At 41.5% G+C, this 14,003-nt stretch overlaps 1 protein-coding gene across 1 annotated transcript in view; it reads right to left on the bottom strand.

Annotated features, from left to right (window-relative positions):
* The window catches only part of rerg (RAS-like, estrogen-regulated, growth inhibitor), a 35,045-nt gene that overhangs the window by 15,350 nt on the left and 5,692 nt on the right, over nt 1-14,003 (bottom strand). The window contains exon 2 of the mRNA XM_070929003.1: nt 12,179-12,332. Within this exon, the coding sequence (XP_070785104.1) occupies nt 12,179-12,239 (61 nt within the window). The 5' untranslated portion in view covers nt 12,240-12,332. The remainder of the gene's footprint in view (nt 1-12,178; nt 12,333-14,003) is intronic.

A 14,003-nucleotide genomic window follows, 5' to 3' on the forward strand; every position in this document is an offset into this window, starting at 1 on the left:
TAAAGCAGATGGAAACACATTTTTACGTATTTGTCTGTGTCTGAATGATATACAAGCTCAAGCATTTTTTTTTTTTGTGTAAATGTACATGCATTATTGCAGTGTGGGAGTGTTTGTTCACACGCACCAAGAAGTGACAGCCCTGATGCTAGGAACAGGCAAACAAATTAGCTACAAAAGCACCCTAACCACTTCCTGAACAGGAGGTCAGGTCCACTGTTTCCAGTCTCAGAGCTTTCCCAGAGTTCCTTTCACCACCAGTCTCTCTCTGGGGCACGTCTGCATCCCAAACCACCATCACCAAGCCTCTCTGGAACTGCTGGATAGACATGCACCGTATTTCTCACCATAAGGAAATGTATGTATGTCTGTGGAATGGGGACTCCTGGGAGTCCCAACAGTGCCAGGGGAAATATTCAATCTCTGCCCACTGCCAAACATAACTGAGATCAAATCAGACATCTTATCATCTCAACCCCTTTCCAGATCAGATTACAGCTCGCCAATCAGGCTCCATTCATATTTATTTTAGCATTTAACCAATACCCTATAAGAAGGGATGTGGGAAGTCTAAAGTGAGCAGAGTAACAATAAGACACAGTAAACATGTTATCCCAGCCACTGTCTGAGCCAATCGGGAACAAATATTTCACTTGGTGTGAGCTGGGAATTTAGCTTTTGAGCCAAAGAGTAGCTTTGAACAGTGAGATGCAGCAGACAAAGCACAAAGTTCAAAAACAAACATGTTACAAACCTTTTAGGACCCCTTTTTAAGCTAATCAAAAACACTTGAATTGAGCAATGACACAGAACATTTTGATGAAAACAAATAGTTTGAAAAGTCTGAGCGTTCATTTTTCCTTATCATACTTGCAATACTAGGACTACTTAGCTCTACACTGCAATACAAAAACAAAGCTGTTTGTTTATTTCCATTTCTTCTACACGAATCATCAGCCGGTGGGGATGCTAACATGCAGCTTTAGCCTCAGTTTTTAGCACATCAAGTGCACATTCATTGGTCAGCATTGCTCGGACTACAAACAGAAACGAGAACGCTTCTGATACCAACATCTTGTCCCTTGCCTACAGATTCTGCATTCATATGCAGATATCTGTTTATAGAGATTACTTTCCATGCTGCTTAGCTACGCCTCAGGGATTTAATTATCCGTGTGATCCAGATGGGAATTGAAAAAATGCCACTTGATGCAGAAAATTGTTCAGAAAATGTAAGATGTGTGTAAAATGCATCTTTGAGGAACAGTATTTTTTCCAAAAATACCAAACCAGTAATAATAAATCTCACCATCTCCGTGTCTTACAGCTGGCCAATTATCAGCACGACTCATCACTTTTTCCCTCCATGCTCATACACTCATTAGTTACTGAGGTTTGCACATTCCTGGTTATCATACACCATTTAAATTAATGAGACATGGGGAGCATGATTAGAGCAACTGCTCTTCTGAGAAGAATAGACCAGCTTCCATTTTTTGCCATGCTTAATTTGTAATTAGCTATGGGATAATTAATAATTAGGCCTATTTTCGTAAACAATAGTTAAATAACATGTTTTAAATGAACAGCCCTCGAGTGCTGAGGGGTTTTGTATGAACCCCTTTCATTCCCCCACTTACCAGTTTCCCTACCTGTCCAAAATAGGGAGTTGCCACTGTAGTATGATGTCAACATACTAGATAAGCAAATTGCTTATCATAATGCTAAACATCAAAGAATCATAAATCACCCAGTGTTGCCCAGGAGAGCACCAGCACTGAAAATTAATACGTCTCTTTTAATATCAGTGTGAGCATCCTCCAGTGTGTGGCTGGCAGACAGCCTACCATTTAAATTTGTTGTGCAGTGAACACATTCCCTGTGCCACAAGATGGCATTTTGGCAGCTAAATTAGTTTTGCAGCCCCAAGCCAAGTTTTCATAATAAATCAAACTGCAATTAAACCATCAGACGCAGTGTTTTACTCTCCTGAGCCATTAAATTGTTTCCTCTATAAATCTCTAATGCAGAGTGATTTGCTGCTATCATGAGTAGTATAATTACACGGGTAATGTTCATAAGACAGAAGGATAAGCTTTGCATTGTGTTGACAGATTAACAGAACCCTGCTATAGGAATTCAACATAAACATTTACATGTACAATTAAAGACATGATACTGATTAAGTTTATATTGTCCATCATGAGTCCATGGAGGTGCATCACGTCTGTACTCGTTGATGACTAGGCCTCTCACAAAAGAACTTACTATAATTCGTCTAACCAAATTTAGTTTTCAGCATATGAGGTTCCTCTTCATTTGAATTAGGTGACCTGCTGTCAGCCAATCAGAGTCCCGTACTGTGAGCCCTCACTTTTATTCAATAATAACTAATATCTAAAGGTCCACCGAGATTGGACTCAACTAATCAAATTATTTGTCTTCAGAGTAGCTCCACCTCTGGGGAATGACTCCACAGGGCGTAGACAACGTAATGTAAACGCATCATGGAAAAAGATAATTCGCAAGTAACATAATTACGATAAATGCTCTTACAAGGACTGATTAGGAATTAGCTTTGTCAGGAGGTTTGGCCATTAGCACTTTGACTTTTAAAACCAATATGAGACAATTAACAAAGATGCAAAAATACGTTTTTTTCTTCCAAATTAATAATCAGTTCGTTGAGAGGAAACGGTCCAGAGGATCACGATGACATATGCCAAACATGGACAACACAATAAGCAAACACAAGTTGAAGCTAACCATGAGAGCTGTGACAGACAAGTTGAGTTGGAGCTTGACAAATACTGATAATTGCCATTGTCCACCCTCTGCCTTATATAATGCTTCAGCTTTTCAACACACCTCTGGTTGAATACACTTTGCCTTCGCCCTATGAAGATGGATGTCTCTTTGTTTGAACGCAACAAGTCACTGGATGTATCAAGTTCACTTTGAATGACAGTAAAGGTCAGACGAACTCCCCTCCGCTCCATTTTGGACGAGCTCCATGGACACACAATGGCAGAGAGAGAGGCAGTCATTCTCCTCAGGGCCCTGCGGCTCTGTAAAATGGGACACCAGAGAGGCTTTGATTTCACATCTCTGAAGATGCAAAAGGACAGAAGCTCGCAGTTGTGGAGTTAAAATGGGAAGGGCGTGAGGATTCTAACATCACATTCATCCCTTTAATTTAGCCTCTAACAATAGCACCAGGCGCTATTCATCAAGAGCTGTATGTGAGGCAGATGAGGGCAACCACACCTTAGTGAGCGATCTGCACTGTGATTACATATATAAAGGCAAAGCACTGTGTACAAGGAGCAGCTCGGAAAAAAGGGGAATACCTATTTTCACCATGAAGACTGTCAACCTGGGTATTATAACTTTTATACAATGGCTTTGTCCACACTGCAGCTACAGTTTAAAAGGAAACTTTTCACTGTGGACATCAATCATCATTGTCAATTGTGTTGTATTCATAGAAGTCAAATATGGGCTTAGATAATAGCATTTTCCTACTGGTTTTTATCCTTTCTATGATACCTGCTAGCCATTGTTAAAATCTGATCAAAACGTTTTGTTAGCTGTGCTTGTGGTAAACTAAACAATTCTTTTGTCTCTTAATCTTCTAATGCCTTCCAGAAGACATGAATGAATGTATGCAGAGTAAAGCTTTAAATGAACGTTTGGAGATGATTAACAGGAAAGCAGAAAGTGTTACATAACTTAAGTGGGAGGGAACAGTGTTGAATGAATGAAATATCGCTGAAAGTGGCCCTGAACATTTAACATTAGCCTGAACCTCAGCTGATAACGCACCTTCAGAAGCAAAAAAAGGAAATACTTAATGGAGCTACCATGAAATTTTAAAAGCGCTTCTAATCTCCAGAGAGTAAGGTTGTTAAAAGCAAGGAGGGAAATAACCAGCGATGACTCACACGCTGGCCTGAGGACAGCGGCAGAGCACACGGGTGGAGAACGGACAATATGTGGAGGCTGAGAACCGTTGGAGGTGTGCTCTAAAAATAATTCAACAGTAGAAATAAGCATGACCACTTGAGAAGCCCACCTTCCTGTGATACAGTCATTTCCCTTTATGGGTCTATTACTCACATCTTTGTGTGTGTCAGGGGAAGACGGATTCATTTGCTGATATTTATACTGGCTAGAGGCACAGAACATTGGCTACCTGGAACTTCACTCCAGAAATAAATCCTGTCTTTTGCTAAATGTTTGTGTGCAGAGCGACAAAGTGAATTGGTGAATTGAAACACTAGGGGGAGGTTTGTACACTGGAACAGGCAGATGGCCTTCAGAGAGCTCAAATAGATAAGGTGAATGGCAGACACTCTGTTCTTTTCTGAGGAGAAAAGGAAGCTCCGGGCAGCAGATAATGCGTTCGACAGTGGAGGAAGAAGGAGGAAGAAGGAGGAAGACGAGCAGAGTGCGGGCACGCCGAGGGAATTCAGGTTCTCTGACAGTTTAATGAAGCCTCAGAGCTGTTAGGCTGTGGAGGGACTGACTGCGTCTACCTTCTGTTTAAAAAGTGCCACTCCTTAGTAGGACTTAGACTTAGACTACGTATTGTTGTATGTGGCATTAAAAGATTTGTTCACAGGTCGTAGCTGCTCTGTCTCAGAAACCGTAAATATTCAGTAAAGAAACAAGACTTGACATTGACAAAATGTTGAAAATACACAGGTTGAAAATGTTTTAACTTGAAAATTCTCACTTTGGCCTTTATGAACTTCATAAATGTACAGAGACAAAAGAGAGACTGGAGAACAGAGTAAACAGAACTCACCAGGAACTCTGACGTATGTTCACAAAATGTTGATTGTTTACACGCCTAGCAGATACACACAGCAACATTAGCATCCATGTGAAATCGTCTTTGTGTCCACCTGGTGAACGTGAAAGTCCAATATTGACTCTATTTTTGCTCTACATCACAACTCAAAATATCTGGCTAAATGCTCCGCTGTGTTCACCAGCTAGCCTTTTAATGTCTTGTATTTGTGCTGGGTGGGTTTATCAGAGCTTTTTCTCTGGAAACAGTTGCCTGCTGAGGCTAGAAGCAAAGTTGCTGAGAGCAGTGAGACTGAACCAAAATATAAAAGGTGGGAGCTGCAAAACCAAAATATTGAGCCTAAAGATGCTGAGTTCAGGCTAACTACAGAGTTGGATAATAATTCTCTGTGGGTTCACCACTACAAGCAGCCCATTTCACATTACATCACATAGTCCATTGTTAATGGAAAACAATGGATCAGAGCACCTTTTAATGTAAATGCCATCCAAGGCTCATAAACACTGAAGTTGATGTCAACATTTCTTTCTCGGTGGCAGTTGTTTGTATTACAGGCAGCTTGGATAACACTCTGTGAACACTTGTGTGAGGAATTAACAATTTACAACTTCTTTGACTCACTTCAGCAGGTTCCTGTCTTTACTAATCCGTACAAATTTATTTCCCATCCTGAAAATATTTCACCGAAGCATTTTTCTTTCCCCATCTCAGTCTGAACTGAAATCTGAGCACAAACTGAACAAATAAGCATAAATTAAAAGAATGAAGCCTTTTAAGTTTGGTAAAGTCTCATGTAACACACAAGTACATAAAAGTCTGGTTCACATGCTGGTTCACTTCTACACTGCCATCACAGAGTCCAACCTCACCTCCTCCATCACCGTCTGGTACGCTGCTGCCTCCACCAAGGACAGACACAGACTGCAGCGTATCATCCGCTCTGCAGAGAGGGTGATCGGCTGCAACCTCCCATCTCTTCAGGACCTGTACTCCTCCAGGACCCTGAGGAGAGCAGGGAAGATCGCTGCCGACCCCTCCCACCCCGGACACCATCTGTTTGACCCCCTCCCCTCTGGCAGGAGGCTGCGGTCCATCGGGACCAAAACCTCCCGCCACAAAAACAGTTTCTTCCCCTCTGCAGTCAACCTGACGAACTTACATTGACCCCCCCCCCCGAACACAAACACTAGTTGTACGTTATATTAACGTACATCACCCCTGTCCCCCCTGCGTTACATTAACGCACCCACCCCCTACTGGACACTTTACCTGGACACTTTACCTGGACACTTTACCTGGACACTGAAGTCACTTAACATCCTGTACAGCAGACACATTCACATCACTCCAGTCGCTCTGAAAGCCGCTTGTGAACCTTTTCAGATTTCGTATCTAAAAGACTAAAATCTACATCCGACACGCTGATTAGAGCCCTTGTGCATTCGACGAGTCACGCCCTATGGCTGCTCACTGGGTCCGGCACGCACAATGTAATCTGGGGAGTCAAACAGCCGGCCGACTTCACAGCTGCTGGCTCTCTCAGCTGTCAAAGGCCAAAGATGTGCCTGGAAACCCGAGCAGTGGGATGAGCTACTGTCCCCGTGCCTCTGCATCCTGTTAATTGCTGGGAGGAGCAGAGTGAGGAGCCAAGCGCAGAAAGCCTGATGGATGTTATTTAATTACTTTCCCGGACATTCATTTCCTCCAGCAGGCATCACAGGGAGTTGATTTGGGAAGCAGCATGGTCACTGCAACACTGATTGATTTGAGAGTAAAAGGTTGGACGTGCCATCTTTCAGCAGGAAGCCTATTTCAAAGTCGTTATCATGAGCTCACAATGTAATATTGTCAAAATCATTTAGAGACATGCTGTTATCTTGCACATTGTTCTCTTCATAGACTGTGTTACATTAAATGGAATTTGAGGGCCATAATATAATTTTTTACAATTTAAGATATTTAAACATCTACACTATTTGAATGACAAGCTTGACCAAAATCTACCCCAACATTAGTCCTGAATGTCCAACATGTCCCCTCAGCCCACCATCTTAGGTCATCTTTGGTCATTGAACAGATATTGGGAGGGAATTTTTGAGGCATTTTCACCAACAGAAGTTGGTCCCAATACTGCTGTTTTCAAGCGAACACTTGAGCACAGAATCAGAATCAGAAACTGTTTATTGCCAAGTAACATACATTACAAGGAATTTGCCGTGGTCTGAAGGTGCTAACAAATAAGTAGAATATAAAAGGTAAAACATGAATAAAAAATAAAAATAAGATAAGATAAATATCTTAAATAAATATAAATAAAGGACTGCATTTTGCCATGATTACACAACTACACAGTCCAAAGTCTGGTCACCATTTGTTGAAGGCCCATCCCTCCCAAAATAATGTCCTGTCCTGTATGTGATTAGTGAGTGTCAGTGGTATTGAAGTTATGAATGTAGGGAAATATGCCGCATAACTAAGTTTACTTGTATATTTTACTTTTGCATTTATAGTTTGATCTTGCTATTATTATTATTAAGCCGGCTGTTCTTCAACACCAAATATGGTGGCTAAACTATATAAAAAAAAAACATGAATTTTAGCATCCCTTCTCAGTCCAACACAGCAGCTGTCAGTCTGTCTAGTGTTGTGTTTTTGTGGCTTCGTCTCGTCTGTCCTCTGAATGACTGTTCACATCGTGCTCCAGAACCACACGTACATTAGGCTGATTCATGGTCCTGTCCTGGCGTTGGAGGTGGTAAACAGTAGTATTTCTGAGGCAGACACATGTTGGCCTGCTCCTTTGTTATTGTTCTGCTTTCTGGCCATCAGACAGGCTGAGGGGGAGGAGGAATGTTTGGGGAGCAATGAGATGTTTTACAAGCCAGCGCTTCGCACCCCATAAAGTTGATTTCCCAAAAGAGCATCCAGCCATCTTTCAAAGCACACTCTTAGCTGTATGTGTGCCCAGTGTTTTCACAGCAATAAAGAGCCTGATGAAAGTCAGGTAGTGATTTTCTGTACGTTTTTATTATTTGTACTGTCAAATTATAACTGAAAGTACACAACCACTATATTTTGGGTTCAGCTTCTCAGGATCTCAGCTTTGCTTTTTACTTTAATTTGGCCTTAATTGACTTAACAACTTGGGGGCAGCACAACAAGCTGTAAGCACAAGATTTGAATATAATCATCTTATAACGTTAAAGGTACATTGTGGACTTTTTGACCACTAGCAGCGCTATGGAGCAAAGTTAATAAGAGTGGGTTCCAGTTTTGTACACTAGTGATGTAATACACTGCTGATCGTCAGGTAGCAACAGGAACACACAAAGAAATGCGACAATGCGCTAACAAAGACGAGGAAGTTGAACACTGCAAGCCAAGAAAACATGAATGTAAACAATACAAAATTGAAATATTCTAAATATCAGCCTTGCAAATAGGATACACACAATGCCTTTTGGTGAGTAACATTAAATGTAAACACAGCTTTGTTTATTTACAAGGAAACTGGGTGTCTTTAATATGGTGAACATGTTAGCCAGCAGTTGCCTATTTGCACACCCAGTCAACACGGAGCAACATTAGCATTCAGTTGGAGTCGTGTCTCTACAGGTAGTGTGCAGTAGGCTGTCTGAGCTTTTTTGTGAAACAGTGGCCTGTTGCCAAAATAAAGTTGATGAGAGCACGAACCAAAACAGTGATGTTGCAGGCCATAAAACCAATGAATGAGCTGAAAGATGCTAAAACACTCTGTAGAGCTGAGGAGGGCTGCAGAGTCAGCCTATAATCCTCTGTAGGTTCGTCATTTGATGTATTTCTGAAATAAAAATATTGATCAGTGCAGCTTTAAATTCAACAACATGCTGTTTTGTTTCAGTATGATCCATGCCAGCCTCATGTCTGCAAGATCATCTTTAATTACAGTACATTTACCTTATCTACCAGGTTTCATAAATGTTTTATGCAAGCTTGGTTTTGAACTAGACAATCACCATTATCAAAATTGTATTTTCTGCAAGAATAATGTCAGAAAGACTCTGGTGAAATCAGGCAGAACACTTATCGGTAAAGAGTGGCTCCAAGCTCAGATATTGAGTCTGGATCTCTGCAGTACAGCACAAACTACTCTATTATATGCATCAATGATATAATCAAACAAAAGTATCACAGAAATAGGGAATCAATGGGATCAACTCTTTGTGTGTGTGTGTGTGTGTGTGTGTGTGTAGGCCAAGTTGGAGGTACAGTAATTGGACAAATTTATCTTATTTCCTAACCCCAGTTTCCCTCTGCTGGGTCAATAAACCAAAAGGCTGCAAAGTGCCAGAACTGTTAAGTTAATACACTCTACTCTTTATTAGGGCTGGATTGCTCTGTAGGAGTCCAGGTCCAAAGGGCCCAGCAAAACCCCAATGACGCCAAGACACCCAGCAGGTCTGCTCCCACTTATTAGGAACACATTTTTTCCACCCAGCGGGGGAACAAACAGCTTGTGGATGTAAATGGTCATTACCAAAACACAAATACTCTGCTTTATATACACAAGTCAAACTAAAATAAGGAACATTAGCATCACATGAACACTAACTCGCAGGCACACATACTGCAGTTCAACGTCAAGATGGAAACACTGGGGGATGAAGAACATGATTTTCTTTTCCAAGGTGAATGGAGTCTTGCTAATCACAAATTGGTATGTGTGTGTTTTATTATACGGATGGTGATAGGTTTCACTGATAAGGGTCGGTCAAGATAAATACTGATAGTGCCATAATGAAGCTGCCAAGTTAACAGAGATCTGGCCAACATTTTCCCGTGTTCAGTGTTATGTATTTTATCCGTTGATGTTTTGTCCAATATTTTTGTTTATGACTTTCCATCAGCCTGGGCTGTATGTTTAGTGCTAATTAGCAAATGTTAGCATGCTAACACTCTCAAATTAAGATAACGTGATAAACATTATGCCTGCTAAACGTCAGCGTGTTGTCGTTGTGAACATATTGGCATGCTGACTCAGCTCATCGCAGAGCTGGCATGGCTGTAGACTCTTCTCATCATGTTTTATTAATTGTTTCGTCTCTAAAATGTTACAGAGAATAGTTAGAACTGCCCATCAAAAGTTTCCCGAGCCCAAGGGGATGCCTCCAAATTGTTTGTTTTGTCCGACCAGCACTCTAAAACCCAAAGCTGTTTCATTTACAGTTGTACAAAATAGGGAACTCATACTTGAGTAGCTGGAAGCAGCATTGTTTTAATTGATTCGGTTATCACCACTGTTGTTGATTAACTTTGGCTAACTGATTAATTGACTAATCCTCTCAGCACTATCTAGTTCTGTTAGATATACAATGAGCAAAGTCTCGTTACATTTTATCTAACACCTCCTACATGAGGAGGTCAGATAGCGAACTAGCAGGAATTGAATGTCTTGCTCAGGGACACTTTAGCTTGGTAGACTGGTGGGAGGTTGAACTTTGGTCTCTCTATATGCTTCGATACAAGGCATATAACTTCTTGAGCTGAAATGAAAGTACAGTAAATAGATATTGATGAAATACAAAGGAGTGCTCACTCCAGCACACACAGAAAGTTCAAAACAACCTGTAGAATCTGTTAAACATCAGTGTTTATTTTTTCCTTTCTGGTGGTAAAACACACTCCCACTTCATGCTCAATATGACAGAGTCCCGATGTTTGCCCATTGAGGAGAAGGCTGATTCATTAGCATCTGTGGGCTTCCACTAAAGGGCTATGTTTAGATGAGAGCCGTTCATTGTTGAAGGGATCACCGGGGCTACATGTAGCTTCAGATGTGACAACAATGACTACTATCCTGCTGTGTGTCTGTTTTGTGCATTAAAAAGAGCAAAGGGCAGCATGCGGCTGACGGAAGAGGATCAGGCAACTGCAGACCCGCGTGAATCAATTGTCCACGTGAAAGAGAGGCAGATGGTATTGACGTTTTCCAGCAAGCAAATAACAAGTTTATCACCAGAGCTAGACCACAAGTAGGTTAAAAACTAGAATTCATCAACATCCTCGTTTGACTTGAGGCTCATTTTCTCTGTTCTTCTACACGACTGCCTTCAGCCCAGACATCAGGTCAGGAGATAAGGACATGAGTTCGACCCTCTCTATCAGCCTTAGCCCAATTTGTGGCCTCGGTGGTATAGTATAAGTAAAAGGTTATATTTTTGTCATACTATCAGCATGGCTTCTGGGAAGGAAACGTCAGTCGGTCGGCCGGTCCAGACTGAAATATGTCAACTAATGAATAGGTTATCCTGACATTTTGTACAGACATTCATGGTCCACAGAGGATGAAGCCTACTTGGTGATCCCCTGACTTTTTATTTTGCGCCATTACTTTGGTTTATGGCCAAATACTTCCAAACTAAAGACACTGCCATCAGCATCAGCTGTAGTGTGTGAATGACAGCAGTAGTGAAAGATCAGAGCAGATGACAACTCATCAAGGTGATTGGCAGGTTTTGGGGGAGCGAACTTCAATACGTGAGAAGGAGATAGGCAGGATTTGCAGCACGCTTCTTAGTTTGAGGAAAGAAGTTGCAGATTGGAGCTTCAAGGTTTCCGGAACAAGACGCCGTCAGCCTCACTGCCATGTTTTACAACCGTACTCTTTCAGCTGAAGGTTATGAACTCCTCAGTCATTATACCTTTCAGTACAGTACTTGAGTTGACGACCTCAGGCATTTTAATGGCCTCCTTCAACATGGAAGAGATCCCCAAGCATGTTTTCCAACAGCTGATTGCTACGCAGAAGCAGTCTGTCTTGATTTGCAGCCGGCAGGAAACATATGGTCTGTGTTATTGTGTTCGCTACTGGAGAAAACATACAGGGCACGAGCCGAGGCCGAGCTGCAGCAGCTTATAGAGGAATGCTGAAACCAAATGATAATGACTCAGCTAACTTATCTGTGGGAGGGAAGGTATTCAAGCCAGACCAAAAACTACCTCCTTCTGTAATGTTGACTATGCAAACAAACTGAGTTAGAGGAGAATTTATGGCGAGTATAAAAACACAGACAGGATGATGGAGGAAAACATTAGAAAGCAGAGGTCAACATAAATGAGGCAGAAAGAGGTAAAACACACTCCAGGAAACCTGCAGATATCCAGCAGCCAACTTTAAGCCTTTTAAATGTTACCTGGAAATGGATTTAAAATCATTTAAGCACTAAAATAAAGAGTACAAATCTGTCAAATCAGCGTGTTTCCAGTCAAAGACAACTTTTTGGAAAGAGACACTCAATTATGACCTACACAAACTTTCTCAAGCCAAAGATTGAGAGAAGTCTATGTGAGAACCTGCGTGTGATAAATACAAACACAGTTTACCTGATTTGCCCACCCCCGCTCTGCCGAAGACGGCTAGCTTCACCTCCGGGCTTTTGGCCATGACAGCAGCTGCGGCCAGCGAAGATCAGCAAACCAATCAGTGAGCTCCAAGGTCAGCCATCCATCCTCTCGTCCACACAGGAGGAAGCAGTGTCTGAAGGAAATAGTATAAACAAGTTTAGATGTTACAATGCGTTTGTAATTTTGACGCTAAAGTGCATTTCAACGCTGACAACATAATTGTTTTACTTTCATATGATTTTGAATGCTACATTTTCCTTTTTTGCTGGTGATATTTTGGCTTTTAGCTCAGCAGAGGATGTTTCTTCCACCTAGGAGGTGGGGCATAAAAAGTGCAGGACTTTGACACCAGAGACCGGGATTGACATCAACATATGGTTAGGTTTAGGCAGCAAAAGCACTTTGGTTAAGGCTTAGGGAGAATCAAGGTTCCGGTTAAATGTAAGCAAATACGTTCTGTCCCATACTTCAAGTCTCTGCGGACAGTGACATATTTTGCAGATATGTTGAGTATGAGCGTTTCCTCGTGATATTGACAAAATAAAACGTAACTCATTTGGCTGAAGCTGGACACAAGCACATGTTGGTGTAGCCAACCGATTTTTTTTTTTTGTTAAATGAGAGGCACCATTGCAATGCTGGAACACAATGAGTACACTGTTCATACAAGACAGTATCGGTAAGGAGACTGAGGCGGCCAATCAAATGAATTGTCTCAGTTGCAGAGTCTCACCAGTATGAATATGCATCACCTCAAACACGTGTATGTATGTATTATATGTAGAACACAAAATAAAATGATATCCCTATTTAAGTTTGACAATAGTACCTGTAATACTCGCTGTGGTTATCTGATATCAGAAAAGTATATTCTTACTAATATTTTTTATAGTGATTTCAGCCCTAAAGTAACATGACTTGTAGTGCATTTCTACATGGGAAGAGTAATGTGATACAGAGGAATACAGTCTGGTGTGTGAAAACCACAGAAAAAAAGATCTACTTCTTTTACTTTAGTAAAGGCACCCACACTGCGTTAGTCATGTGCAAACGGTGCTGCAGTTTGAAAGACTCAGCATGTCCATCAAATGAAGCGCTGCAGATGAAAGGCACGCTGTGTGCTTGCTGCTGCTGTCTGCTGGCTACAGATATTTGATCAGCTGAAGATGACTGCAGCTGACTTCCCTCCACAAGAGAGAAGACCTACAAAGATCACAAATCAATAAGGCCTCCTCCTTAACTGGGATTTTTTTCCTGCAGGTGTGTGAGAGATGAAGAAAATAAAAGAGCAGAAGACGGAGAGAGCCGGGGGAGCCTGGAATAAAGCACACACAGAGCTGAAGTCCTGTTCAAAAGGAAAACACAACTGCAGCCCGTTAAAACAACCAAGCACAGGTCTGTTTGATGAGAAAACAACCCACTGTGAAGTTATCTCACCAGGTAATTGATTCTTAACTTCTGCCTCAAACACACTCTGTTTTTCTCCTGACTGCACTTCCAACTTTTAACCAAAACCAAGCAAACAGCTAGAATCTAATTGAAAGCAATGCTGACTGAAGATAATGCAACAACAGACACACGAGGCTGAGGCTTGTATTTTGGTTAAATGTATGCAGCGGTGTCGTGAAACTGCAGAAGAACACTTGTGTTTTCCTCAGACGCTGTACTGTGCTGCTGTCTCACAACAGAAAATCCTGACTAGAATACAGCAGTATAGACACATGTCATCACCTCTGTTGACAGTGAAAACCACAAGTCAAAGCGTCGAATGTCATTGACTCTTATTTAAAATTCAAACAAAAAC

The sequence above is a fragment of the Enoplosus armatus genome, chromosome 22, assembly GCF_043641665.1.
Source record: "Enoplosus armatus isolate fEnoArm2 chromosome 22, fEnoArm2.hap1, whole genome shotgun sequence".
In the NCBI taxonomy this organism is placed as follows: Eukaryota; Metazoa; Chordata; class Actinopteri; order Centrarchiformes; family Enoplosidae; genus Enoplosus; species Enoplosus armatus.